A 26,520-nucleotide genomic window follows, 5' to 3' on the forward strand; every position below is an offset into this window, starting at 1 on the left:
GCCCTGAAACTGAAACTTGGGGTGCTTCAAACTGAGACCACCCCATGCCAGTATTGTCTTCCTCCACACCATGGAGATTTAGGCTGAGCTTTTCTATTTTCAACATGTCAGCAGTTCCTCTCATACTTTACTTATTTTCATGCTACACAGTGCTAGGTGCTGGTGTGGTCCTCCAGCAAGGGAGCCATGGGCTCCAGAGACTTCAACCAGTACATCCTCAGTTGCCAGGGGGAAACAAATTACAAAGATTAATCCTTGCTTTTCCTTTATAAGATGTTAATACTGCTGCTGAAATGTCCTTTAATTCCTTTGTTCACTAGCTGATACACAATATGAAGCTTTTCAGTTTTATGGGAGATATTATGGCCATACACATCAAGACTGGCAACTGGAGAAGATTAATAGACTGGGCCCTAAATAAGATGAGACAGATAACAGTCACCAAATAAAACTCTTCATGGGGGTCATGGTCATGACCGTTGTAAGCAAATGTTATACAATTTCATATTAAAAAAAAAAAAAAAAGCCATGTCACAGTTACTCCTGCACTCCCCAAATGGCTATTGCCTCAAATTGGAGCTATAAAAACACCAAGAATGCTGGGATCACATTAGGTAACACTGTTTTTTCCACTAGCTTCATCCATGGTGCGTGTTCCTCCATTTCAGCTTTACTGACTGGAACTAAAATCTGTCACTGGTCTGTGTAGAGTCCCAGCACCAGGGAAACAGATTTCTGGCCAAGCAGAAGCAGGTAATGGCTCTACTGTGAGGAGTTCCAGTGGGCATAATTCATCTTTTGATTGACCATGTCAAATTCAGTGTCCATCCCAGTATTCCAGTCCCATTTTCCCTCCCACCTGTGGGATTCCCATTATTGCCATGAGGTCTCCAGCAAAGGTTTTCCTTTACTAATATATAATTAAATATCTCTTTTTGTTAGACTTCTTTAGGATCTCTGCTATTTTTGATTATTTTTCTTATGCCTAGACTTTCCCCACTCTTGTTATTGGCATTTAATTTCCAGTGAAAGCCCACCTATACCAGGGAGTTTCACAACTGACTGTTTGCCAAGATTCCCCTGCCATGAATTTCAGGAATGTAAGCATTAAATTTTCTCTTAAAATGGAAAATACTTTTCAAGATCTCAACCTATTCCTAGAAAATTCCTATTACCAAAGCTAGGAGCAGACTAGCATTCCCTTGTTTGTATCCTCACATAAATCAATGGAATTTCCATAATTTATCCCAAAGATTGATGCAGTCTGTTTATTAGGTGTGAAGCTATCAATCACATTTAAGAGCAGCCAGCTTGAAAAGCCAGGTAAAATTGATCCCTCCTCAAAAGACTAAGTGGAGGGAGCTGAAAGAGTGCTGTGGGAATAGAAAGGAATCCCTCTGGAATTCAGGTTATTAAGAACTCTATCAGCTCTACTGACAGCCAACACATTCCTTCATTTTATATACCACTTATCTCTCTTTATAACACTTCAAACTCCTAATATATTTACACTGGACACTGAAATGATCATTGGGGGCTCGACCTCCATGTCAAAGCCCCCAGCCTCCTCCCACAGGGATTAATTGCCTTCCTCCCAGCAGCCCCTTCCCAGCTCGCTGCCACCGAGGCAGCCTGTCAGCACTGCTGCAAAGTTAAATCGGCAAATATTAATTGCCAGCTGGGAAAAGTGCCATTAGTTCACACTCAGATTTTTTTCCAGCTGGAAAGACAGAGAGTGTTAAATGGAGCAGATTTCCTTCCAGCCTCCAAACCAGCAATAGAGCTGGTCTGCCTGCTCTGCACAAGCACATAATGAGCAAAAAAACGTTCAACACCTTCCCAGAGATGTTTTGAAAGCTATTCCATAGAACAAATTACTTCTGGAAGTAACAAAGCACAGAACTAACACATGGACAACAAATAAAGTGCAGAGGAAATAAACCACCACCACCTGAGGCTGAATTCAGATGTATTTGAGATTACTGCAGTGATATGGGTTATCAGCCTGCTTGTTTGGGGTTTTTTTCCAGGTTTGTAATTTATTTACATTCAAGCATAGAAAATTTTCTGTCAACATGCAGAAGATTATAATTTTCCTTAATTAGAAAAAAAAAACTTTTTGAGAACTGGAGGAAAGATAGAGTAGTTGAAAGTGAAAGATGTCATTAGTTAAGGTCATGAAATCGTAAGATTATGGGATGATATGGGCTGGAAGAGGCTTCCATGAAGACATTTAGTGCAGGGTCAGACTAGGTGGCTCAGGGCTGCTCCCAGCCAGGCTCTGAAAGCTCCCAGAGATGGAGATGGCACCTGGGCAGCCTGTCCCAGCACCAAACCAATCTCCAAGGGAAACCACCTCCTTACATCAGGCTGAGCATCTCATTTCAGCTATGCCCTGTGCTTCGCATTCTCTCTCCAGGCAGATCCAGGTCCCATCCTCTACTACACTACCTGTGCATCAATGTCCTGAGAAAGCACATTATTCTGGCCCTGTCAATGTGCAAACACACTCACACGTGTGCACATGCACAGCAACCCAGCACACAGGCATGCACACTTCTGAAGACTTTATATATAAATTCATGGCAAGAAATATTGTTCTGAGCAACAGTGTAAGCCCCAAACCAAACAGTGGGACTATGTGTGTAACAGAAAGGAGAAAGGCAAGCGGTTTTCCACACAGATTTCTTATGAAAATTCTTTTTCTGTACAAATTATGTACAAAATTATGGTTTATTGTAGGACAAGAAAGGAGGAAAATTACTGTCAGATACTAGCTTAAAAAAACCAAACCTACATTTTAAGCAATGGGACAAAATTATTGAAAAATTAATACTGACATTTCAGCAGAGGAGGAAGGAAGGAAGAGAATGAGACTGGAATACCAGACATGAACATGCTTTTACAGCACACCATCTCTCTGCATAAAATTCTGTCAGGTTTCATAAAATTAGAGCTTTGGTACAAGTTGAACAGAACGGACAAACCAAACATTAAATAATCGACACAGGTATAGTGTGGAAGGTTCAAGAATTTGGTCAACTAAGTTGGATTGAATTCATGCCAGAGCACAAACTCAATCTGACCAGCTACAGCACAAAGCTGCTGTACAGACTGGCAAGAAAAGCTGAGCTTTTTTATAAAAAACCCAATCCACCTGGATAAAGAGAGGATGTCAGAACCACAGAAAATAATGAATGAGCTCGGGCAGGGAAACATGGCTGCCTTCCTCTAGCAAGGGCTTGGCTGATGCACAGGAGCTTTGAGATTGCTGATCAAGCAGAAAAAAAAGCAGGAAGAGAAAGATAGAAAGGGAAAAATTACTCCTAAATCCTGCAAATGGAAAAGCACAGCTCTAAACAGAATTTCTCTGATGTATGCAAACTGCTAGGGAAGTGCATTGCTCTGATGTTTCTGGAGGAAGAAGAAGGTAAGGGGAGAAAAATTATTGAACAGTGTCTGCACAGCTTTTACTGGCCAAAAATAATGAGAGAAAAGTGAGGGAAGAGACAGAGTGGGTGTAGATACTCAAAAGGAAAGAAAAATGAAAAGAAGTGGAAAAAAGGGCACTACTGCTATGAAAAAGCAAACCATAGTCCAAAATACTGTGTTAAAATTATATAACTTCATTATCCAAGGCATTTATTTAAATAGGAACATTTTCAGGCCAAGTGCTTATTCTGAACATCCATGGGACAATTGTCATTATGAGCACAGCTATTTTTCCAGTCTTCATGAGTATTGGGAGAGCTTTTAGAGAAGAAAAACTTTCCTCACCAGTTCAGCACCGAGTAAAAGCACTTTTATATTTATGTATTTTCTTACCCAGTAAAAATCACCAACACCCCAATCAAATGACTACAGAAACTCACAAAATAGTGAAAACATAGAAAATGAAAAAAACCTGCCACATGGTAGAAAAATCCTAAATAGAACATTTTCCTGTGGGGAAACCAAACTGTATTTCACACCAGGAAAGACAACCAGATCAAGCAGAATGTCAATGGCTATGAGTGGGATTGACATTTCTCCTGAGATCTCTGGGTTTAGGGCTTCTGCTTCACAGTATTTCCCTTGTGACTTCAAACTCCCAAGTGAACTTTCCCACCTGTTTAACATTTGCTTTATCAACTGAGGAACACGGAATGCATTTATACTTTTGTCTACAGGGAGCCATGCTGCAACAGAGGCTGCAGGATAAAGCCTGGGGAGATCACTCCTGCTGAGATCTCTGGTTGCTTCATTCACATTTCCACAAGTTTTTTCAATGTTTTGGACTCTCGAGATTTCAAGGAGCCATTTTATTCCAGGCTGGGCCAAGGAGAAATCAGTCATTTTCCCAGGGACAAATTCTCTCCTGCTCTTCCTAATGCTATTGCTAATACAGAATGCAAATTTCGGCTGCTGAGGTAGTAGTCCAAATGGAGCAATGTTTCTACTCACACAGGAGTATCTGCTATCCACTAATATTTACAAAGCACTTCACATCTGATAAATATGCTAAAAGATCAAAAAAATCCTGTCCCAAAATACACAAAACAAAACAAATCACTGCTGTTTGCTTTATTATCAGTTTACTGTGGATAGATCTAGCTGAGCCAAAGCAGCATCAGGGTATTTCATCTCTGTCTTACCTTAAGTCCATTCAGTTTGTCACTGATAACTGGGCAAACTGGCAGAGCATACACAAACATCCAGTCTGCAGTGTCCCTCAGCTCTACACAGGAATTTAAGTCTTAATTGAACAAGTCAACTGGGACAAAAAAACATTAAGTAGGCCACTCATCAGTCCGACAGTTCCCCAAATAATTAAATTATCTACTTGATGAAAAACAAACAGAAAACATGTGCTTAGTGCCAGATGTACACCTGAGCACCCTGGCCTAGCAGAAGGTGCCCCTGATCACACCAATGGGGTTGGAACAGGAGGCTCATTAAGGTCACTTCCAACCCAAACCATTTGGGGACTCTGTGATTTTGCACCTTAAAGGTTTTTCTCCAGCCAAAGTCTTAAACTTCGTGTTACACTTATAATGGTGCTTAAAAACATGTACCTTAATTGCTGACTGAAAATTAGGACTTAAAAGAAACCACTATCATTCTTGGTTTAGAAATAGGAGACTAAAGTACCAATAAACAGAAGAATATATAGAAGGTTACTCAGGAACTGCGTAGCAGAAAAAAGGGCTGAAGTCAAGTATTTCTACAGAGTCCCACTCTGTGGGATTATTCGCCAGTTAAGGTAAACTTTTTTCTGTATGTTATCTCTGCAGACAGAGGTGTGAAGTACATTTTTATTTATTCACGTGGGAAGAGAAGTGAGCTTGTTTCTTTCTTCCCTTCCATAAAGCTGTTATTCTGCTGAAAGGCAGATTTAAGCAGTGCTCCCTGGCAAGAGTTCGAGGGTTACTTTAAACTGGGACTCAAAACTCCTACTTTCTGACATCATTTCATGGTGTGTTCAGGGAAGTATTGAAGCGTGACATTGTATCATTAGGCATAATACAGCCACTGCAGGGGCTGATTACTGCAATAAGAACTCATTTTCTTTAACACTATATGTGATAAGGAACAAATGAAAACCCAGGCCAGATGCACTGTCATAAAAAAGGTGGGTGATGTCGAGAATGAAAAACCCAAGGACTATTTTTGGTAGTCAGGAGAAGAAAATCCCCTGAATTGAGTGAGGGGTTGCTGAGCATCTCTGAAATTAGGACTTTGCCTTTCTTTGCAAGGTTTCTTATGCTGCAGAGGCCCACCTGGATCTTACAGGGGTGGACACTGTTCTCAGCCTGATCCATACCCTCATCTGACTTGACGCCCAGAGGCAGAAGCACAGCAGTTGGAGCAAGGCACAAATGTCCTTTTTAGATGCTTCTTTTTAATGTGACAAGCAAAAAGTCCTTCTTTGCCTTGATATGCTCATGTACTTGAAACACACCTTTGGGTGACCCCTTTCCATGACTAACTTCCTACAAGGTCTATTGATCCTAATTACCTGCTTTGGTAAATTTAGAGGCTGTCTGTGACAAACTAACCCAGGGTGTTCACCAAACCAATGTTCTGACCAGCTGTGCTGTCCTCTCCACAGCCAGATCTTTAAAACAAATGAAACTTTGCAATACATGGTGAAGCAGAGCCTACATACTGCTGGAAAACCTTTGGTCACAAAAAGACACAAGGTCTTCTCCAAGACACAAGAATGGCACTGCTTTTCTGTCTCCAAAGGGTATCACAGGGACATATTAATAAGACTCTTCAAATGGGCTCTTGTTTCTTAAATAGGCTGTTCTAGCATCATGTTAGCAAAGAAGAACTCATGACGGATAGCTCTGTATACAGCCAATCTCCTTGGGGGCTTAAGTGAGCTGAAGATAAAGGAATTATTTTCATATTTGATCACGTAAATGTCACTGGATATATTTGCAACAACCCACTCAAATCTTCCTGTAGGTACATAGAGTCATATTTGACAATGAGCTTTCAAGATATACTCTAGTGAGGCCCTTTATGAGACCTCTCATTACAAGTAAAATAATTTACAGCTTCTTCCATTCCCTGGCATTTTATCACATGCTCCTACTGTCTCCCTTGATGACAGGGTGGTACATGGCATACAAAATATTAATGGGAAGGACACAGGACTGGCTTTGGTGCAAAGATGATAATGAAATTTGCTGTTGAACCAGTAAAAGAGCTCCAGATGTATGCATACCACTGGTAACCAGAATGTTTTAAAATTTATTTAAAGTCTGTCCCCACTCCTTATTTCATTTAAACAGCTCCTTTCCTTTGCCTGTCATTTGCCTAACTAGGTCTTCATTTCTCAATGTTGCAGTAAACTTTTGTTTATACCATCTACTTTTTCTTAACATCTTTGTCTTGTTCAAAGCCTTTTCAAATGAATTGGATTGTAAAAAGTTATTACACTGGCAGCTGAAAGTACTGAGCAGCACAGCTACAGTGCACACAATGCATACAGTGATGTTAATTATTTACCAGTTCCCAGTATGATTACATTTTGCATGGTGATGGCACTCAGGGGCTTAATAGCTGCATAAAACATTGTGTATGTTTTCTGCTGTCCTGGAATAAATCATCCCTAAAAAATTAAGCTCTTAGAAATAAAACATACCATTCAGCCATTTACCAGGATTACGACAGCTGATGAAAGCCCTGCAGAAGTATTTATTTTCAACAACGCCCTACCTTTGAAGAAACAGTCCTTGCTGTGGATAATGTAGATTTTCTTCCTCTGCAGACACGAGGCTCGGTGCAGCTGACAGTGGTTTTCATAGAACCTGCCATCAGAGCCACAGACGGGCATGTAGGTGGGCTTGCAGTCCTGGACACACCTGCACTCGGGCAGGTTGGTGTCCCTGTTGAGCACACAGGTGCTGCCCCGGCCGCAGAACTTCCTCTCGCAGGACGCGTGCAGCCCGTCCTGCCCGTAGAGCACTGGGGAGAGCAGAAAATGCCACCAATAAACCACACTGGCCTCCACAGACCACACAGGGCTGCTGCAGCAGCACAGCCCTGACAGCAGCAGCAGCAGCAACAAAGGTTTTGGAGGCAAAAAAAAAAAAAAAAAAAAAAAGCTCCCCTTTGTACAGCAGCAGCTTGAAGGGAGTGCTCAGATCTGCACTCCCCAGGCCTCCAGCTTTGCCTTTTCACGACACTGAGTGTGTGCTCAAAGTGCTTTATTGGAGAGTGATGGATGTGTGACCTTTTGTTCTTTTAGCTCTTCATGGAACTAGAGCCTAGAGTAAAACCCGGTGAGAGCATTTCAGAGCCCACACTTTGACCATGAGTTACATTCAGAAAGCAATTCTGAAACCCTAACTACTCCAGCCACAAAACTGAGCAAAAGTGCCCTAAATGTCAGCACTCAGCTCCTGTCCACATATAGAGTCCAATTCTCATCCTGGGAGCCCGAAGTTCCCACCCAGAAGCAGAATATCCTCCAGGCTAAAATCCACACAGGTTTCATGAAAAGCTCAGACAAACAACTGCTGAGAGCTTTTGAAAACATAACCCCCATGAAAGACTATTACTGAAAGGAATGTTACTGAGTATCACTAAAGGGAATGATGTGGGAAAACACTAGTCATTGTAAAAGCAACCATCAGTAGTTATTCCTACACTCTGAGTAATGACATATAATGAAAAATAACTTTCTACTACTTTTAAGAATTCACTGGATATGATATTCTGAATATTACTGTGCTGTTTGATACTATTAAAAGGGTAAGAAAACTGCCCTTGTGCTATAATGTTTTCTGTTTATGAAGTTTCCTCACTTAAAGGCTTACAGAGAACATTACTATAATTCACACAGGACAGGACACTTCCAAACAAGCCACTACTCAGTACAATAATTAGCATTACACTCAACGAAGAGAGTTTCAGGAAATTAGATTATTCTATGCTAATTGGAGTTCACCAAGTTGAGCATTACAAAGGGGAATTGCAAAAGGCATAATTATACCAGGAATAAGCCTTTCCTTGTGCAAAAACCACTGCCAGCCTTGCACAGCCTCCTAACAGCCACAGATTCTGGCTGCCCTGAGCCAGGGACTCAGTCTGGACCAGCAAGATGGTTTGGAAGCAAATCCCTTTTCTCTACATTTACCACATGCAGGTTTGGCTCTTGGAAAGGTTTTGGCATGTGCCAGCTCTCAGAAGATGTTCAAGTGCAGCACTATCCCAGATGTGCTGCAGCGCCCAGTGGAACACATCCTACAGCAACTGGAGTGCCACAACATCTTCTAAGGTGCACCCAGAGCTCTTCCCTTCAAAGACTTTTCCAGCAGTCAAACAGTTCAGTGCAGGAGCATAGACCAGGTCTCATCCAGAGCCCATTATCACATGTAGAAGAGATGTGAGAAGCATCAGTGCCAGCTATTTCAATCTTATTTTATCATGTTAAATTCCCTGCTAACATCAACACAGCCCTTGTCTGCCCAGCATTTCAGGCCAATACAAAATGTCCCAGTGCTGAAGCTCCATTCCATCTACTTGTGGTCAAGGGGTTAAAAGCATGTGCACAGAGACAAGCAAGTGTTTCTAACAAAACCCCATTTCTCCTGGTCCCCATTAAGCCTTTGTTTTTATCACTGTAAATCTGAAAGGGAAAAAAGTCTGTTATTGGAGGATTAACTATTTGACTCAATAACTCATTAAAATTCCTCCAACTTGGCAGGCTAAGAAATATTGACTTTTCCTGACTTGTAATAAACTAGAAGGTCAAAGCATGTCTGAGCAGTGCAAAAAGCACAGTCAATGGAAGGAATATCTGACTATTCTTTACTTACTTTACTAATTGTTCCAGAATTTTTGCAAATTATCCTCAGAAATGCAAATTTTGTGACCTCAGGGAGATTTCACTGTAAAGGTTGTATTATTTATCAGTGCCTGCTGTAAATCAGAGCAGCCCAAAGGACTGAGGACTTGAGGAATCTCTGGTCCAGCATCCTCCTCCTCCTCCTCTCAGTGGCAGGACCTGCATTGGTAAAGGGACTTGCCTTTTCCATCACAATGTGCTTCAAAATACATGTTTTGTAGGCTGTTGTTGATATTTAAGTTATTTAAAATCAAGATTCAGGAGCTATTATTTTCTATATAAATGTAATTCAGGTAAAACTTCAGCAAAGACCTTTGTGGGCTGCCTTGATCACTAAAAATTGGTCTCTCAGGGCTTGCACCCGCCAAGGACTCTGTTATGCATCCTGCTGAAGGTTATTGCTGCCTCCTCATTCAAGGTACTGCTCTGATTTAATGCACCAGGTCACATCTGAGGAGGTGACAGCTGCACCCTGCCCTGACAGCAGCAAAAACCCTCCTAAGAGCCTCAAGTATTTTTGGTATTTTAATTTGTAATGTAAAATTTGCATAACTGAAGACAGACTTTTTTATTAGAATGGGATTTTTGAGTTTTTTAATGGCCCGTCAAAGATTTGTTAAAGAACCAGCTTATCAAAAAAATATAAAATACTCAATCTTTCCTCCATCTATCCCAGTTACTGTGGAGAAACCCTGGCTATATTTATGCCTTATTCATTTTGTTCAGAGTATAATTTACTCTGTGTTCCCAGATGGACAACTCCTGGCTAAACAGCTTTGTTTGGTAAGGGAATAAGAAAGATACCCCACAAACTGCCAGAAAGAAAATATTGAAGTAGTTGGGAATCCTGATGTGCTTCTGTTAGTCCAAGTGCTCTGAAATCTGTGTGTCTGCAAGCAGAGTACTAACATCAGTTATCTTTGCCAGAACCTCATAATGTTGACAGCAGCTCTTTAATTCAATTATTATTTGCATAATTCTCTGAAGAACTAAAGCTCACTCAGCTGTGGGACCCGCTGCCCAGCAAGGACAGCTGCAGGGTGTGAAACAGAACAGAGCACTGTAAATGGAGAGGAAAGGGAGTGTTTGACTGTACAAGCACTGCTGTCTTTATCCAAGTAACTAATTCATCTGGAGCAGCTCCATGGAAAGGGACTTTGCCTGATTGCATCAAGGCAGATCCTACAGGCAGGAGACTGGTGTGCAGCTCACAGGCATGAAACATGCCTCCCACTGCTTTTTTGGGAACTATTAAAAGTAAGTGAAGTCCTCACTCTTACAAGGATTATCAGAAACAGAAATGGGAAAGGTGATCAAGTGAAACTACCAACAAACTGCACAAAGTATTTATGAGCTCCACTGTACTACATGGAGAAGGCATAATTTATTCCATTTATTAGTTGCAAAGAAAGTAATTTACGTAGGTTAAAAGTTTATCATCTTGCAAAACAAGCCACTCTTCAACACTAATTAACTCTATTCAGCATGGCTAGAGTCTGGTTTTACATTGTATTATGGCCAGAAGGATGGACATAGGAAGCCATCTGAGAAGCATTCTTCAGTTCACAGAAATCTCTTATTTTTCTATTTTTTTCTCAATACTTTGCAATAAGACCATTTATCAGAAAATAAATCAATTTGTTTACTCTATGCCTATCTCCCCCTTATATATGCACAAATGCAATGTTATTTCAGATTGGATAGAAAGACTTTTCCAGTTTCCTATTTATTTTCTAATTCAGACATCAGTTTATAAAGCTCATTGAGGCCAAAAAACTGAAGCAGAAAGACATTTCACCATTGTGGTAACAAAAAACCGAAGAACATTAATCTGATTATTTATTTTAGTTGGAAGAGGAATAGATAAGCTTTTATAATTAACACCCATTCAGTTTCCTTATTACATTACTCTTGAATTCAGCTCTATATAAATTTAAAAATCATCTGACTTGCACCAAACTGTTCAAATGCTGTTGCAGGATGTTTCATCATGACAGGTTGGAATCCTCCATCAGTGTCACCACAGTGTCAGCACTTCCAGAAGCATTTCCTTCTCTTTTCTTTAAGAGCTGCACGTCACACACTGCAACCTCACAAGTCATGTTCTTGATAAACATCTTTAAATCTTTGATTAAACACAACCCAAAGATGTAAAAGAGGTGGAAACAACAGATTAGAAAACGATGGAGGTCGGCAGAGGGTACAAGCTAAATATACAGTAATATACAGTAATTAAATACACAGTAATTAAATCACAGGATCACAGAACAGTCTGGGTTGGAACACACTTTAAAGCTCATCTCATTCTAACCTCCTGCCATGGCCAGGGACACCTTCCACTAGGTGAGATTGCTTCAAGCCTCATCTAACCTTGAACAGCTCCATGAACAGGGCAGACACAGGTTCTCTGGGCAACCTTTGCCAGGGCGTCAGCATACTCACAGGGAAGATTTTTTTCCCTAATATCTAATCTAAATCTGCCCTCCTTGCTTGCTGCCCTTGCTGGAGATAAGGAAGACCATGCATGCTGTGAGGGGAGAAAAAAAAATCTTTAGGATGATAAAGTCAAAGAACAAATCAGCTTGATCTATTGAGAAAATGAATCTATAGAGTCTTTTACTGTCCCTTCCTTCTCCTTTCCTTTCATCCCAAGCAGATTAATTTACAAGGGTAAAAGCTTCCAGATAGAATCTATCAATATCTATGTACAACTTGCAACACTTCTGTCATTTACTGCTACACATAAAGGAAGGCAGACAGCTCTGTGTGAAAATTAGGGACTGGATTCATTTTGTGAGTCTGTTTCTGAGAACTGATGCTTTTCTGTAAAAGTTGACATTTCCTGAAAGTAAAAGGGGAAAAAATATTAAAGCTATTAAGTTGTAATGGGATTTGTGTTAGTGCAGGTATTTTGTGTTTGGGTGTTTTTTTCTCCTGGGTGAAGCCAAACTTGTGTTTGACTCAGGGACACTTTTCTTGATTGAGGAGCAGCCGCAGCAACAGGATTAGTGCCCCTCCTGCATCACACCTAAATCAGCATAAACCTCCAGCTTGAAAATGTTGCACAGAAACTCAGGCTGCACAGTGTATTTTCATATGTTTTTTTCAAGGTATTTCATTTATGTTTTCCCAACTGGATGCCTTAGAGCCTCATAGATTATGAGTGCAGCAGTGTTACCACACATTACAAGTATGAGGCAGGAGCCAAAGAGGTCCATTATGGGGAGAATTACAATCACACAAATACTGAAGAAAGAAGTGTTATATCTGCACTGGGATTCAGAAGAAAGGATATCTTATAAAATAGTTTTCCTAGAATCGTAGAATGGTTTGGGTTGAAAGGGACCTTGAAGATCATCTTGTTTCAACTCCACCACTGTGGGCAGGGACAGCTTCCACCAGACCAGGTTGTTCCACGCCCCAACCAACCTGGCTTTGAACACTTCCAGGGATGTGCAAGGCAGACATGTGAGGCACATTGCTGGCAGCATGTGCATCCCACCTTGGGATTGCCTTTAAAAATTAGAAAGAACAGGACATGTCTTTAAAATGTTCTCTACATACATTATGTAGTGCTCGTCTGTTAAGGTCCACAAAAACTCAAAGCATATTTAAATGATAGCAAATCCAAACAAACCAAACATCTTCCAATGGGACAGTCATGAAGACAAATGTACATATTGCACTGAGACTGCAGGTAAGCCTGAAATTAACCCACTTCTGCTCCATCTGCTCAGCAGCTCAAAGGTTGTACTCAGATCATTGCTCAAGCCAAGCCATGGAGCAAAAGCTGCACTCAGGTGTGTGCATGGCCAGGCAGAGCAAGTTGCTTTTAATTGCAATGTTACCAACATATGTATAAAAATACAAACATTTTCCCAAATTCCTGACTCCAGACAGGCCCAAGCAGCCCCCCTTGCTGTAGCACAAGAGACTGCAGTTCCCCAAGCTTTAATTCAGTGCTGGTCAGTGAGAGTGAACAGGAAATGCTCCAGGAGCTTGAAACCAGACTGAAACATCTCCACGGCCCAACACCAATCAATAACAATTTGCAATCCCCTTTCCCATTCTCTGTTCTCCTTAATGAACTCCTGTTCCAAGACTAAGAAATACGAAGAAACACTATTTTAAAGCAACTGCATGAAGGTCCTTGGCACCTAGTGCTAATTTTGTAATTCTCCACTTGTTTAATTTCCTGTTTGTTGTCTAAGCCAGGACACCTGTATTTTGTGGATACACCATTTTGTTTAACTCCATCTGAAGTTAATGTTAACACATGGAAACTTTAATTTCATATAGGACAAAGCCCTTGTCAGCAAGTGCCCATCAGACCTAACAGTTGGTGTTAGCACCCAGACGTTTGAGGCTCTGTCCCCAGGGCAAAACTATCTCTCACCCCCTCCCCCGAGGATTTCACTTTTGCATCAATAATGGAAATTACTCTGATTGTGATTAAAGATTTATCTCCTCTGAATATGACAATTCAAGATATCTTCCTACTCCTGAGATAACTAACCCCAGTATTTTTCCATGTGCTCTTCTGCAAAGGAGAACAGAAGAATTAATGTCATTTCTCCTGCATTACAAACCTTTTACTCTTTCTGTATTTGCTCTGTGCTGAAGGAAGCATTTTAAAGTGCATTTACCTGACAGAAGAGTTATTGGCTACTGAAACTACTGAAAAGATAACACAGTAAGATGAAAAAAATCTACTAAAAAGCTATTTTGAAAGTGAAGAGCCTTTAAACTTCATATAATGTTAAAACTAGCTCTGAAGGTACCAGTGCAGAAATGGAGTGTTAGCACCAAAATGTTAAGATTAGCTGCTGTTTCTTTTGATTCTAAAGGAGCAGAATATGTCACTGGTTCCTCAGGTTGGGACTCACAATCTAAAAATAGAAATTCAGAAGAGATAAAAAGTATAAAAAAATCCGTAACTAATTAAGGGTTTCTGCAAAGGCTGTATTTTTGTTTCAGATAATTTTGATTTAATCTGAATTTTCTTAATTTTTAAGGCTGGGCATCTGGTTTGAGAAATTGCCCAGAGGGCAGAGCCCCTTTCCCTCACCCCCACAATGAGCTTTTTCCCTTCCATGGCATCAGTGCTGGTCCACAGCCATGCAAAGAGTCCATCCAGGATTTATCCTGCTGCAAAACAAAGACAGCAGCCTGCATTCAGGGTGTGGGAGCCCTCCTCAGTCACAGGGAAAGCATGGGGAGAGCTAGATTTGAAAGGGTGGACATAAAACAAGAGTACATGTATTCACTCCCTTCCCTTTGAAAGTGCTCTGTACATGGAATAAAAACAAGCAACGATGGCTAAAATCAACTGAACACTGTTTCCCTTCGAAGGCACCAAGTACAAAGGCACCAAATGAAAACAAGAGGGTCACATTTAATAGCAGAAGAGGAAAAGCTTGAGATAAAAAGCTGGAATAGGCAGCAATCATCAGTCATCAACATCAGAGTATACTGGGCAAAGGCAGCATTATGGGCCTTTTGATTCTTTTAAGAAAGGGAACAGAACAAAAGGCATTTTGGTGCAGGGCATGTTGTGGGGCTGATCCACATGGATACAGCACAACCACACCAAGAGAGGAGTACAAGGTGAGCACAGACTCAAAGCAGGGTTACATCTGAACGCAGGCAAGATGAATGCCCTCAAAGCCCCAGAAAAACAGTGGCACCAGTTTAAAGCAGAGATGTGAGATGCCCAACATGAGCCAAGAACAGGTAGACACCATATTTTGGATAGAAAACTGGAATTTGGCTTTTCTACCCCTTATATTTCAAGCTCATTGCCTTAGAAAAATGAAGTAAATCTCATCATAAAAATGGGGGACAATTCAAGAAACTCCCTGGTCTGTCACCCCACTATCTGTCATTGCCACTTGTCCCTTTGGATCAGCACATAGAGCTCTTGGGCAGCTTGGAGGGAACAAGGGAATGATGAAACAGATCAAAAGAAAGGAAAGAGACAGCGTTTCCACCAGTCTTTTTGGATGACTGACCAGAAAGGAAAAAAGCACTGTGAGTCACTATATTTGACTCTACAGGAGTAAAGGCAATAAATAAATAAATAAATACAAATAGTAAATAAGAACATCCTGTGCCAAGGACAGAACTCTTTTCCATAAGCATATAGAGCTCAAATGATGAATTATCAGCAGAGGGGCAGCCCTTTGACAAGGCACCCAGGTCCCCCCAATCCAGGACCCACCAATGCCTCCCCACCAGCCTGGCATGCAGGAATATTCTATAGCTCAGCACAGCAATACAGGAGCCTAAAGCTTGTAAAGGAAATACACGAGCAGCATGACAGGGATGACTGGAAATGCCTGGGGGAAAAAGTTCACTTCCAGAAACATTTGCTTTAGAGACAAAAATTGTGTTTGATCCCCTCCCAGCCTGGCTCTTCCCATCACACCATGACTTGGAAAGGGCTGACAGTCCCCACCCACAGCTGGGCAGTGCATTCCTGTGTGTGGCTCCATTGGATCCACTGCAGCACAAAATTAACTCGACCCATTCGGAGCAGAACATCACATCCAGCAGCCAAAATCCAGCTGGCATTTTGTGCTCACAGCAAATAGGATTACTGGCAGCAATGAAAAGTGAAGTCCTCTGCTGAACAACACACTGGGGATGGCAGCTGCTTTCCAGTCTCGGACTGCAAATACCACCTTGCCAAAACTTTCTGTATTAATAGGGCCTGTTTTCTCTATAGGAAAGGAAAAGGCAGGAGAGAATTCTGTTTTTATGCTTCCGAGTCACCTATTGATGTGCATGTGTTCAACTGCTCCTGTTCCCATTAACACCCAGCATGGGAGACTCAAACAACTTCAGAGCTGCTACAGCTGGGATTGTCCATGAGACAGAGTTCATGTTTAAAAAAAAAAAAAAAAAAAAAAAAAAAAAAAAAAAGGCAAAAAAGGTATTATTTGAAAATCTTCTGCACTAAATAATGTAGCACAGCTTTAACTTTAAAACCTGCATTTTTCAATGGAAATATTTGTCTCTACCTAAAAGACAAACCAGAGCTGCCAAGTATTCATGTTCATAATCCTCACCGACACCAATGGGAGCTGCATTTGTAGAGCAGGTCCCCACAGGGATCCTGGAGGGTGATTTACTGACTCCAACATGACCTGCAGGCACTAAATGGCTGCCTCCAAGTTACTCAGGTGGAAGAACATGCAGAGTGCCCATTTTGGAAGAAAAAAGGTCTGAGACTGTCAATAAATAAAAAAACCCTTGGGTCTCACAGTGAAATGGAGTGAATGACCAGCTGGCAAGGAGGGGAGAGGGGAAGAAAAAAAAAAGAGAAACAGGCAAATTGCTCTCTGTGTGATGGCAGAAATAATCCTGAACTGCAACCAAGTTTCCCAAAGTTCACACCTAAAGTCCTATTTGCCTCAACAATACCCACTTTAGTGGCTAAAACACATGGAATAAAAATTACAGCATCCCTTCCCAAGTAAATTATTAGAAAGAGGGCTCCAATTCTGAGGGATAGAGATTAGGGGTGAAGAGAATGACCATTTTTCTTGGAATTTTTTATTGTGAAAATCCAATGCATGTCCCTGATCAGTGAGGAAAGGCACAACCTGTGACGGGAGCTCAGTGTCCCCAGGCTGGCACAGCAGCTTTGTGGCCCTGAATTCCCTTATAATATCAGAGCTATTATATACACTGGGCTCCAAAAGCTGTCCAAAACTTCCTCCCGCTGGATTTGTTACACACATTTGTACTGGCAATTCCAATTGATTTTGTACTGAAATATTGCTGTGGGATTAGATACCTTTGTGTGAGGTGCAGATGTATTTAACATGATCAGCAGCAAATACATAGTTATTAAACAGAGGGGTGGGAATATGAAAGAATCATATTCAATACTCTTAAAGCAAATACTGCATTTTGAAAGGAAAACCAAGGATCTCGTTTTTTTCCCTTCTTGGGCATCTCTCCCAGCACAACTATTCCACATGTGCAAAAAAAAGTTATGCCTGAAAGTCTTGGAAGGCATAAATTGGGATACAGGAAAAAAAAAAAAAAAAAGCTGCCAACACTGAGCTTTGTACCAGAGGGTCCAAAGGGAGTCCACAGCAGGGACATGGCAGAATGCATTAAATCTCAATTAGATCATAGCACACAACAAAGCCAGAACATTCTCATCCTATTTGCTCATCCAAGGATTAAGGGATTTTCTTCAGAGAGGTCTGTGCTTGCAAAGCATCTTGGGGACCACGCAGCTCTTGGCAGGAAAGAACAGGTACCTCTCTCTCCTGTCTTAATGAACTGCACCCATTAAATGGCCTCATAACAGTATTTTACACATATGTGTGCCAGTGAGAGACTGCAGCTGTGAAGAGACATGGTTCAATACCTTGGAAGTGCTTCCACAGTACTTTTGGTAAATGTGTCCTACTGGTGACTGCACATGCCAAAATGTCAAAAATGAAAGTGCGGTACAAAAATGAGAAGACAGAATAAGGAAAATATGAAAGGAAATAAAACTTTGATGGCATGCTTTAGATTTTAAACATTACTGTAATAAGGTAATGTTCTAGCCACTTTTAAAGCAATGATTTAGGCAACATTATGAAGTCATTATTTGTAAATGCATTCGTTATACAATGTTTACTATTAATACGACTTCATAATTATGCCTGTAAACAAAATTACAGTATTACAAATGTAATATTGGCCAGCCAAGTGCCCTCAGAAGCCTGATGTGCAGCAATGGGCAGCAGAGCTGGGAGCAGTGTCCAGCCCAGATTCCCACTGGCTCCTCCTGGCTGGTCCTGCTGCATGAGCTGCACCTTGTTCTGCAGAAGGATTCATTTGGCCACATAAAAGAATTTTACATCCCATCCCCATCTCCTCTGAGCTGAACTAAGATTTGCTTCTGTATGGCTTCACAAGCCTAAAGACATATTCTATGAAATCACACAATCATAGAAATATTTAGGTTGGAAAAGCCTGCAAGGCCATCAAATCTGACTGTTCCCCCAGCACTGACAAGTTCACCACTACACCATGTCTTCAAGTGCCACATCTACATGTCTTTTAAATTCCTCCAGAGATGGTGGAGGGATTTAAAAGACATGTAGATGTGGCACTTGAAGCCCTGGGCAGCCTGTTCCCTGACAGTGCTGTGGGTTTTCCTGTAGCAACACTTGCCACAACACCTGGCTACACTCATTCCTTCCACTCAGCCATTTCCACAGCTCTGAGCTCTGCTGCCTCCACCCCAAGCAAGACTCATGTCTAAAATCTTCCAGCACAGGGCATTTCAAGTGCTATCAGCAAGGACAGGCTTCACCCAATGCAAACTGTTTGCACTTTCCTTCTAAAGATCAGTTAATGAAGTGCAACACTTCAGAGCTGTTTGATTAAAGTGCTAATGCTTGTAAAATCAATATGCCAGGGAGTGAAGCTTTCTTAATATTTAAGCAAGAAAAAAAAAAAAGTCTTAAATTTTATGTTGAATGCAGATGCAGCAACAGGGGTGCAGACACATCGTTGCTGCCTCATATAATTTAGAAACACCTGCTGTTAGTACACCTTAAAACACACATTATTCAATAAATGCTGCAGAAATTATCTTAAAAGCAGCAGTGCCTTGACTTGCTTCTGTAAAAGCATCTACAATATCCATGCACAGCACTGACACTTTTAAAAAGGTTTTCCTTGCTGAGGAGCAGTACCAATAGTCAAAATCACAGCAAGGCCAGCAGCTTCGCAGGTCCCCATCACCTTTGGAGTGTGCTGCTTTAATTTGCTCCAGGCAAACCTATTCCCTAAGCACACAAGAGTATTCAGTCAACTAAGTGAATAGCTTGATGAATGCACTCCACCACCACACATTTGGGCCAGAAAACTTCAAAGCACGGCAATCATAATATTTTCATTACAGACACGAGCTATTGTTCCTCCCCACAATGAAGCCTGGAGGACAGGCTCTAATCCCCACAAACAGAGGGCTCTCTTGAAAGGGAACATCACATTGGCTTTCAAAAATCCATCAGGAATGCAGAGTTCACAGTATGAAACTTTCCAGCTCAGCAGGTCAAATCTGGCATCAAAGCACCCACCCTGCCTCAAAATAGCTCCAAGTTTCAGATGTTGTAACTCCTTAAATGGTAAGGATACAAGCTATATGGTCATAGCCCAAATTATGTTACACATCCCCTGACTGCACATACTGAGATTATGACTGCTCAGCGCACTCAGCACACACACAGTCACAAGGGAACACTAAAAGCAAATTCTGGCCCTGTCTATCATCCATAATTCAAGAGAAATCAGGGTTAAAAAAAGTGCATGAGCAATTGACATGATTTATATGCTGCAAGTGGGAGAGTTGGCAGTCTCTTGCATCATAAAGTTTAAATAATGGTAGTTTAACATCAGATGTACCCACAGCTGTATTGCCATTAGCTCCATTACGCCACGGAGCAACCACTGCCTGAGCTGGGTACCCCCACCTTGTCCCACCAACAGCTTGCTTCACACAGGATTTCACCAGGAATGATCAGTCAAGCACAAACCACTTGCTACTAACAGCAAGGAAAAAGGAAATAAAAACAACAAACCCAACACATCTTGAAAGGTTTAGTGATGCAGCTGTGACTTGGTTTGAAAGACAGGCGTCTGCTAAGCAAGGCAGGAACCTCCCTTGGAATGGAGAATGTAAAGCCCCGCCCTCTGAATTACTATAATTTTGAAATTAAGGGGCTCTCGTGAAAAGATATGAGAATAGGAATAACAGTTCTTTATTAGTATGTATAACAAAGCAAACAAACAACAATAACAATGGCATTAACAACGAAACAGAACCAGAAGCCCCGTGATGTCCTTCTCAGCTGAGATGGGAAGCAATGGAGGAGAGGCTTTGCTTCACAAACCCTGGGGCAGTCTGACCCCAGGGCCCCTGCAGGACTCTGAGAGCACCAAACTGGAACAGCAGGGATGAGCAGGAATCTCAGGCTGGTGGATGAGATGAATCAGAAGCACCATAGTGGTGGCTGGAGCTGCGGGATGTCCAGGCAGGGCCGTGGTTGTGAGGCCACAGCACAGCAAAGCCCCAGAGCGGTGCAGGAGCAGCGGCGGGGCCGGGACAGCGGGGCCCAGCCCCAGCAGGGCAGGAAAGGCGAGCTCAGGATTCCCGGGCACACAGCAGATGGTGGCGGGTCCCCAGGACTGGACTCCAGTGATAACAGTGAATTCTCTCCACAGTAAACAACAGCTCGACCCCGTCCCTTCCGAGGCTGAAAGTGAGAGCCCAGCTGTCCCAGCCCGTCCTTTACCTGCCCCCAAAACTCACAGTATCTTCCCCCCCTCTCGGAGAGAAACTCCCAGAGAAAAAAAAGAACTGTAGCCAAATGCTACACTCCTCTCCTTTGGCCAATTCTTCTGGGTTTTTTTAAAGTACCCATAAATACCCAATAGTTAGTTTCCTAGCAACTTATGGGAAATTATTCTATAAGTAAAATAAGAAAGAAACACAACCCTCAGCAAGGTGGTATGAAAGGTACCTTTAGAAGGAGAGCAGGAAAGTTGAGCAGTAGCAACAAGTTTTGGAGACGCTGTTGCCAATTTTGATCAATATCATGACATTTACCATTTCAGGATATGATTTCTTCTTGCTGTATAATAACAAAAAAATATTCTTCTTTACCCAAGGAATTATCGAATTAATTCAATGTGTGTGCATGCTGAGGGACACACTGAGGGATTGATCAGTCAATCCAGACCAGTCGATATTCCTTATGGAAACAAAAGAAAGCTGGAACAGTGACTGCTTTGTCCCACCATTCGCAGGTTCACCCATAGCATACTGTTTTCAGTGGAAAACCTAAACTCAGAGAAATTAGGGATCCCTTGCAGGTCAGGCATTGGGAATGAGGCTGCCAAAAGTCCCACCTGAAAACAAGCCTTTTCAACCAATCCATTCTCTGTCTCATCACCTCCTCTGCAATTAGTCACAGGATGACTCTGAAGCTGCATGATATAACTTATACTATCCACAAATGCAGAATTGGATTGAAGGAATGCACAACCTAGAAAGCCCAAGCCAAGCCTACAGTCTGGCCACAGTTCCCTGTTATTTAGAAAAACTCTTTTCAACAGAAGAATTTTGCAGAAATCAAATGAGAACTTGAAGAAATGAATCCCTAAACAAAAGGAGTTAATGAAAAATCACCTGGTTTCACAGCACCCTGAATTTATCAGGACACTATCACCACTCTAAGTACCATTTTTTCTGCAGTTAGTACTGTAATACTGGATTTTCAGGGGTTTTTCTTTGTTTCCTTCCTGTTGTGCTTGGCTGACAAGTCTGGCTAAGCTGTGCAGCTGTGCCAAGGAAAAAAAAATAAAAAGCGTCAGCACAGAGCCTGAATCTTTGGTCCAAAAGTCCTTTTTTACACCCCATGTGCAAATTCAGCACATCCACATCCATGGCACACAAAGAGGGAGACATGCCCCAATTTAATGTTGAAACACAACCTGGTAAGCAGAGAGCAGCAAGAAAATTTGCTTTCCCCACACCCTCCCCCGAGCCAGCTGACAACATCAGCAACAAAGTGGAGCAGGTTTGGTGGCAAGAGGTAACAGCTGCTCCCTTCTGTCTCTTGGAGCAGAATATGGAAGTTCAGCAGAGAGCTGAAGCCTTGTATAAGAAGAACCCAAAATACTCAATCTGTCCTTTTTCCCTTCAGCAGCACCAGCACTTAATTTCACTGCTTCCCAGGAGATCATTCTCCATTCCCAGGTGTGCTGAGCATGCTTCCATATTATCTCTAGGAACAAGAAACCCTGAGTTATGGGGGCTCTTTTCCCTTTTTTTTCCCCTCTTCTAGGTCATTATATTCTTATCTGAGCTTGCAGAGCACATCATCCAGACAAACTGCTGTCTTTCTCCCCCAGTTGAACCTAGGAGCACACTCACATGAGGAAGATAAAAGGTGCCCAAGATTTGAAATATGGCAGTGAGCATCCCTTTAACGCAGCCACAGGAACTGCCAGCAAAAAGTGCTTCACAGGGGATTTACAACATGGATTTTTCTGCTACATGAGGTGGGGAGGAAAATCTGCAAAGAAGGCAGATCATAATTTAAGTTTATTTATGATTTATTCCAGTAGCTGGAGAAGAATTTAAATAGGCATTTCCAGTGCTTCTTTGAACACCTGCACCACCACACATCCATGAAGCTCAGTAAAAGCCCTGGACTATGCTACCCCTGACTAACAAAATGCAGTGTATGCTGCCACCTTATACTGACAGTGTTAAAATGCATGGCCACATGGAACTAGCAAAAATCTTCAAGGAAATTGGAAAGATGAGTGACTTGATAAAATCTTTCTCTCTGAGCTAGACAGCCTAAGGCTGAGTCATGAAAACATAGGGGAAAAACCCACCAAAATCCCATATTCCAACTTGTCCATCCAACCAGAGGACTTCTGCAGCCTCCTTTAGGCAACAAAGGGTATCTCTGCATGGACGCTTAAAAACATTCCTTAACTTGTTCTCTCTCTGAGGATCCCATCAGCTTTTCCCAAGTCCTCTCACAGCCATGTGGAACAGCAAAGCAATGGATGCCTCATTACCAACAGTAGCTGATGGTGCAGCAATGATCCCAGGGGAGTTTTCAAGGACTATGGATGGCACAGTCATCCAAAATCATGCTCAAGAGAGAGCAAAGCATCCATGCTACAGAAGCACTTCTCACTGACCTGGGGGGGAAAAGAAGTCCTTTATTACAATTACAAATCAGAATTACTCCACAAAGGATTTGATTCCACTTGGATGTGCCCCCACCAAGCACGAGCCAGGCTCATGCTTTAAGGACAGTGGAGTTAAGGCATGAATGTGGATAGCAGATGCTGCATTTAACACCTACCACAATGAATTATAGACTATCCTGAGTTGGAAGGGACTCATAAGGATTGCTGAGACCCAAGGGAAACAGCCCACCCTCCTCCTTTTCTTTTTCTGGAAGCATTATTGGGGTCCCACCCTTAATAATAATTTCAGAATCCTCTGGAAGTAGTGTGGGAGTGTCACCATTAAGATCGGTGGAAACCCAACTCCTGGTTGTATGTATTCCCTCCAAACTGCCAAGCTATATTTAAATTCCTTTCCTCAATCAGAAGGAACTTAACCAACCTGGAAAACAACAAATCAGTGCTACTTGCATTGTTTTTCATGTCTGACTTCACATTAATGCTGTGTCAGACACCATCAGCATCATAAGAGGCTGCACAAGCCTTTGCCAGAACTGTTGCATTTTCTCAATGAAAAAGGGAAATAGGTAAGAGGGATGAGAAAATTATTAATTTCTCAGGATCTTTTTCATTGTTGCACCTCCCCTGTAATTTGGGCAGGGCTCCTGCCCCTGGAAACAAGAACTAGGAGAGAGAAGCTGTGGCTGCTCTGTCTCTGGAAGTGTTCAAGGTCAGGTTAGATGTGGCTTAGAGCAACCTGGTCTAGAAAAAGGTGTCCCTGCCCTTGGCAGGGGTTGAAACAAGAACATCTTTAAGGTCCTTTCCAACCCATTCCATTGTATGTACCCACACCGAGAACAGGGATTTCCTTACAAAACAATTGGGGGATGGAGAATTAGATTCCTCATCAGTGGAGATGATCCCAGTGGGAGACTCTGCTTTCTGCACCAGATCAGGACATTTCCAAGCAAATATTGAGCCAAAACTCAACATTGCGCTGCCACAGAAGATTCTCCTAAGTGCAGCATCTACTCCCCACAGTCTTCAAAATCCTGATATCCTGTGTCATCTATTTGCCACTGTTTAATCAGATCTGGTTAATGGGTGAGACTTTTTTGCAGCATTTTCAGGGTCAAGTTAACTCATTTCAGAAGAATACAACTGCATTTACAAGGAAACATCAAAAACAGACAGTAAAAACATAGAGGGTTTATGCACATCCTTTCCTGATGGGTTTAGCTGCATTTGAAACTCATTCAGTTGTAGATCTACACAGTGTGTGAGCTGGTCACTGCTGGGCTCCCTGGGAATCCTGAAAGCTGGAGGGACAAGTCAAAGTGTCACAGTCAAGGATTTATAGACAGCAACAGCAGAAGCCACGTGAGTGGAACGATTTTATCCCTTGCTGCTGAAAACTAATTGGATATAGGAAGGGAGAAGATGTATACAGCTGTATGCAAAGGGAAATGAGTATGGAAAGTCTCCAAAACCAGTGCATTTGGTAAACAAATGTTATCCCACTGAAATTCAGAAAAGTCTGCAAAATGATTTTATGTCTTCTCTAATAAACATTCAATAGAATATAAGGAATAAAATTAATCCCTTTATATAAAAGATGATTTAATATATTCTATTACTAAAATTTCGTGCAACTAAGAGCTTATAGCAAAGATTGAAAAGAGTGTTCACAAAAGTAGTGGATGTTACATACACAGTAAAAATACAGTGGAGATTTGCAGACCAAGGTCCTCTATCACACCTCAATTAAAACATAAACCCATGGCAATGTGTTCTCCCTGTTAGCCCTCCTAAAGACCTAACCAGAGAACACTGCAATAGACTGTGGAGAGAGAAAGGAGTGTCTCTTCAAATACAACAGAAACAGCTTTGCTGAAGGACAGGAGAGCTGTTTCCTGTGCATCATGGACCTTAAGGATGCTGATATTTAATAAACCTTAAGGACCAATAAATAACATAAAATAATCCTTTAAAAACACTTACAGGGCATTTAAGAAACCATAAATAAAATTCCATTCAATTTTCAGAGATTTACAGCACATCAGCTTGGCTCTGCAATAAAGGGAATCCCTTTGGCCACAAGCCAGAACCTCATCCCAAGGGCCCAACATCCCTCAATGCTCACAGGTCCTGCCCCTGCTGGACTCCCTCACACCACAGATCCTGGAGGAGCTGAATGCTGCAGCAGCAGGTTCAGTTGTGCCACAGAAAGGACGGATTCTCTGGCTTGGAAACACACTGCCAGGCTGAGGTCCCTGCAGGAGCACAGCTCTGCTGGCAGCAGCACTGGCATTAGCACTGCCAGGACCTCCTAAAGTCCAGCTAAAGCAGACAACTGGGAATGTATTCTGGACGGGTGAAGCTTTAATTCTCCCCGTGAAGCTCCATAGCCCAGTCAAATTACAATAGTTTGCAGATTGTCAAAGCTCTGCATCTGAGCTGGATTATTGGAAGGATGAGACCAGCCGTTTAACAATTAATTTTTGTGTGGCATTCTTTACTTCTGAATATTTGAGCAGTGCTGTTTTTTCACCAGACATGCTTTTGTTGCCAAAAAAAGTGCTTGAGTGCATTACAGCATCTTTGTTCACACGCAGTACTGAACTTCTTTGAAATATTCAAAGTTTAACAGATTGATTTTGCTTCTGGCAAGTCTCCCTGCATGGAGTTTTGCTGAGTGTGTAGACCTACACTCTCAAAGAGCTACTTATCACCTACATGATCTATTTATGGAAGAATATCCATTAATATAGAGTTCAAGTCTAGAAGACAGAGCATGGTCAATATGGAAGGACAAAATCAGAATAAAGAGGAAGAGACTTTTTTTTTGTTGTAGAATCCCAACTTCTACCTTTGCTTTGCAAATACAGCTCCTGCAATACAGCAAGAGCCAGAAGGATAAATGACAGAAGGGACAGGGATGGAAATGCTAATACCCATTCACTTTGTCTTGTGTGTGGCTTGTTGTTTATTCATGGATTTCACATTAAGTTTACCTCTGGAAAATCATATAGGAATTTATCACCATGCCCATTGAAAATGCCAAGTAAATATTAACTACCCTTAATTGCTGTGTGGTTGGTGTTAATGAATGTTTTCCTTGATGCAAAGAAGTTTCTGTATACAGCCAAAGTGAACAAATCCTTCTAAACCCTTCACTTTTTTTTGTGTCACATCATCAAAACTGTTAATTTGGGCTGTTCCCGAAGAAGGTGGAGGAGCAACACTCAGACAATGCCAAGGAGGGCTGGTTTTTTTGAGACAACAGGCCTTGTGCATAAACATCTCATCAAAATTCAGTGCTTAATAGTAACTGGGTTCTTGGCACAGTGATGAGATTGGAAATCATGATCTAAAGCATTACAGGTAGATTGCTTCTCTCATCCTGAAGTATTCTGGTGCCCAGACTTTGGGGTTTTTTTTCCATG

General features: G+C 41.8%; 1 protein-coding gene across 2 annotated transcripts in view; it reads right to left on the reverse strand.

Annotated features, from left to right (window-relative positions):
* Nucleotides 1-26,520, reverse strand: part of FSTL4 (follistatin like 4) — a 209,761-nt gene that overhangs the window by 140,240 nt on the left and 43,001 nt on the right. For both annotated transcript variants that reach the window (XM_083871698.1, XM_083871699.1), the window contains one exon: nt 7,210-7,458. In XM_083871698.1, coding sequence (XP_083727824.1) covers nt 7,210-7,458 — 249 coding nt within the window. The remainder of the gene's footprint in view (nt 1-7,209; nt 7,459-26,520) is intronic.

This window comes from Zosterops lateralis (assembly GCF_965231275.1).
Source record: "Zosterops lateralis genome assembly, chromosome: 14".
Taxonomy (NCBI): Eukaryota; Metazoa; Chordata; class Aves; order Passeriformes; family Zosteropidae; genus Zosterops; species Zosterops lateralis.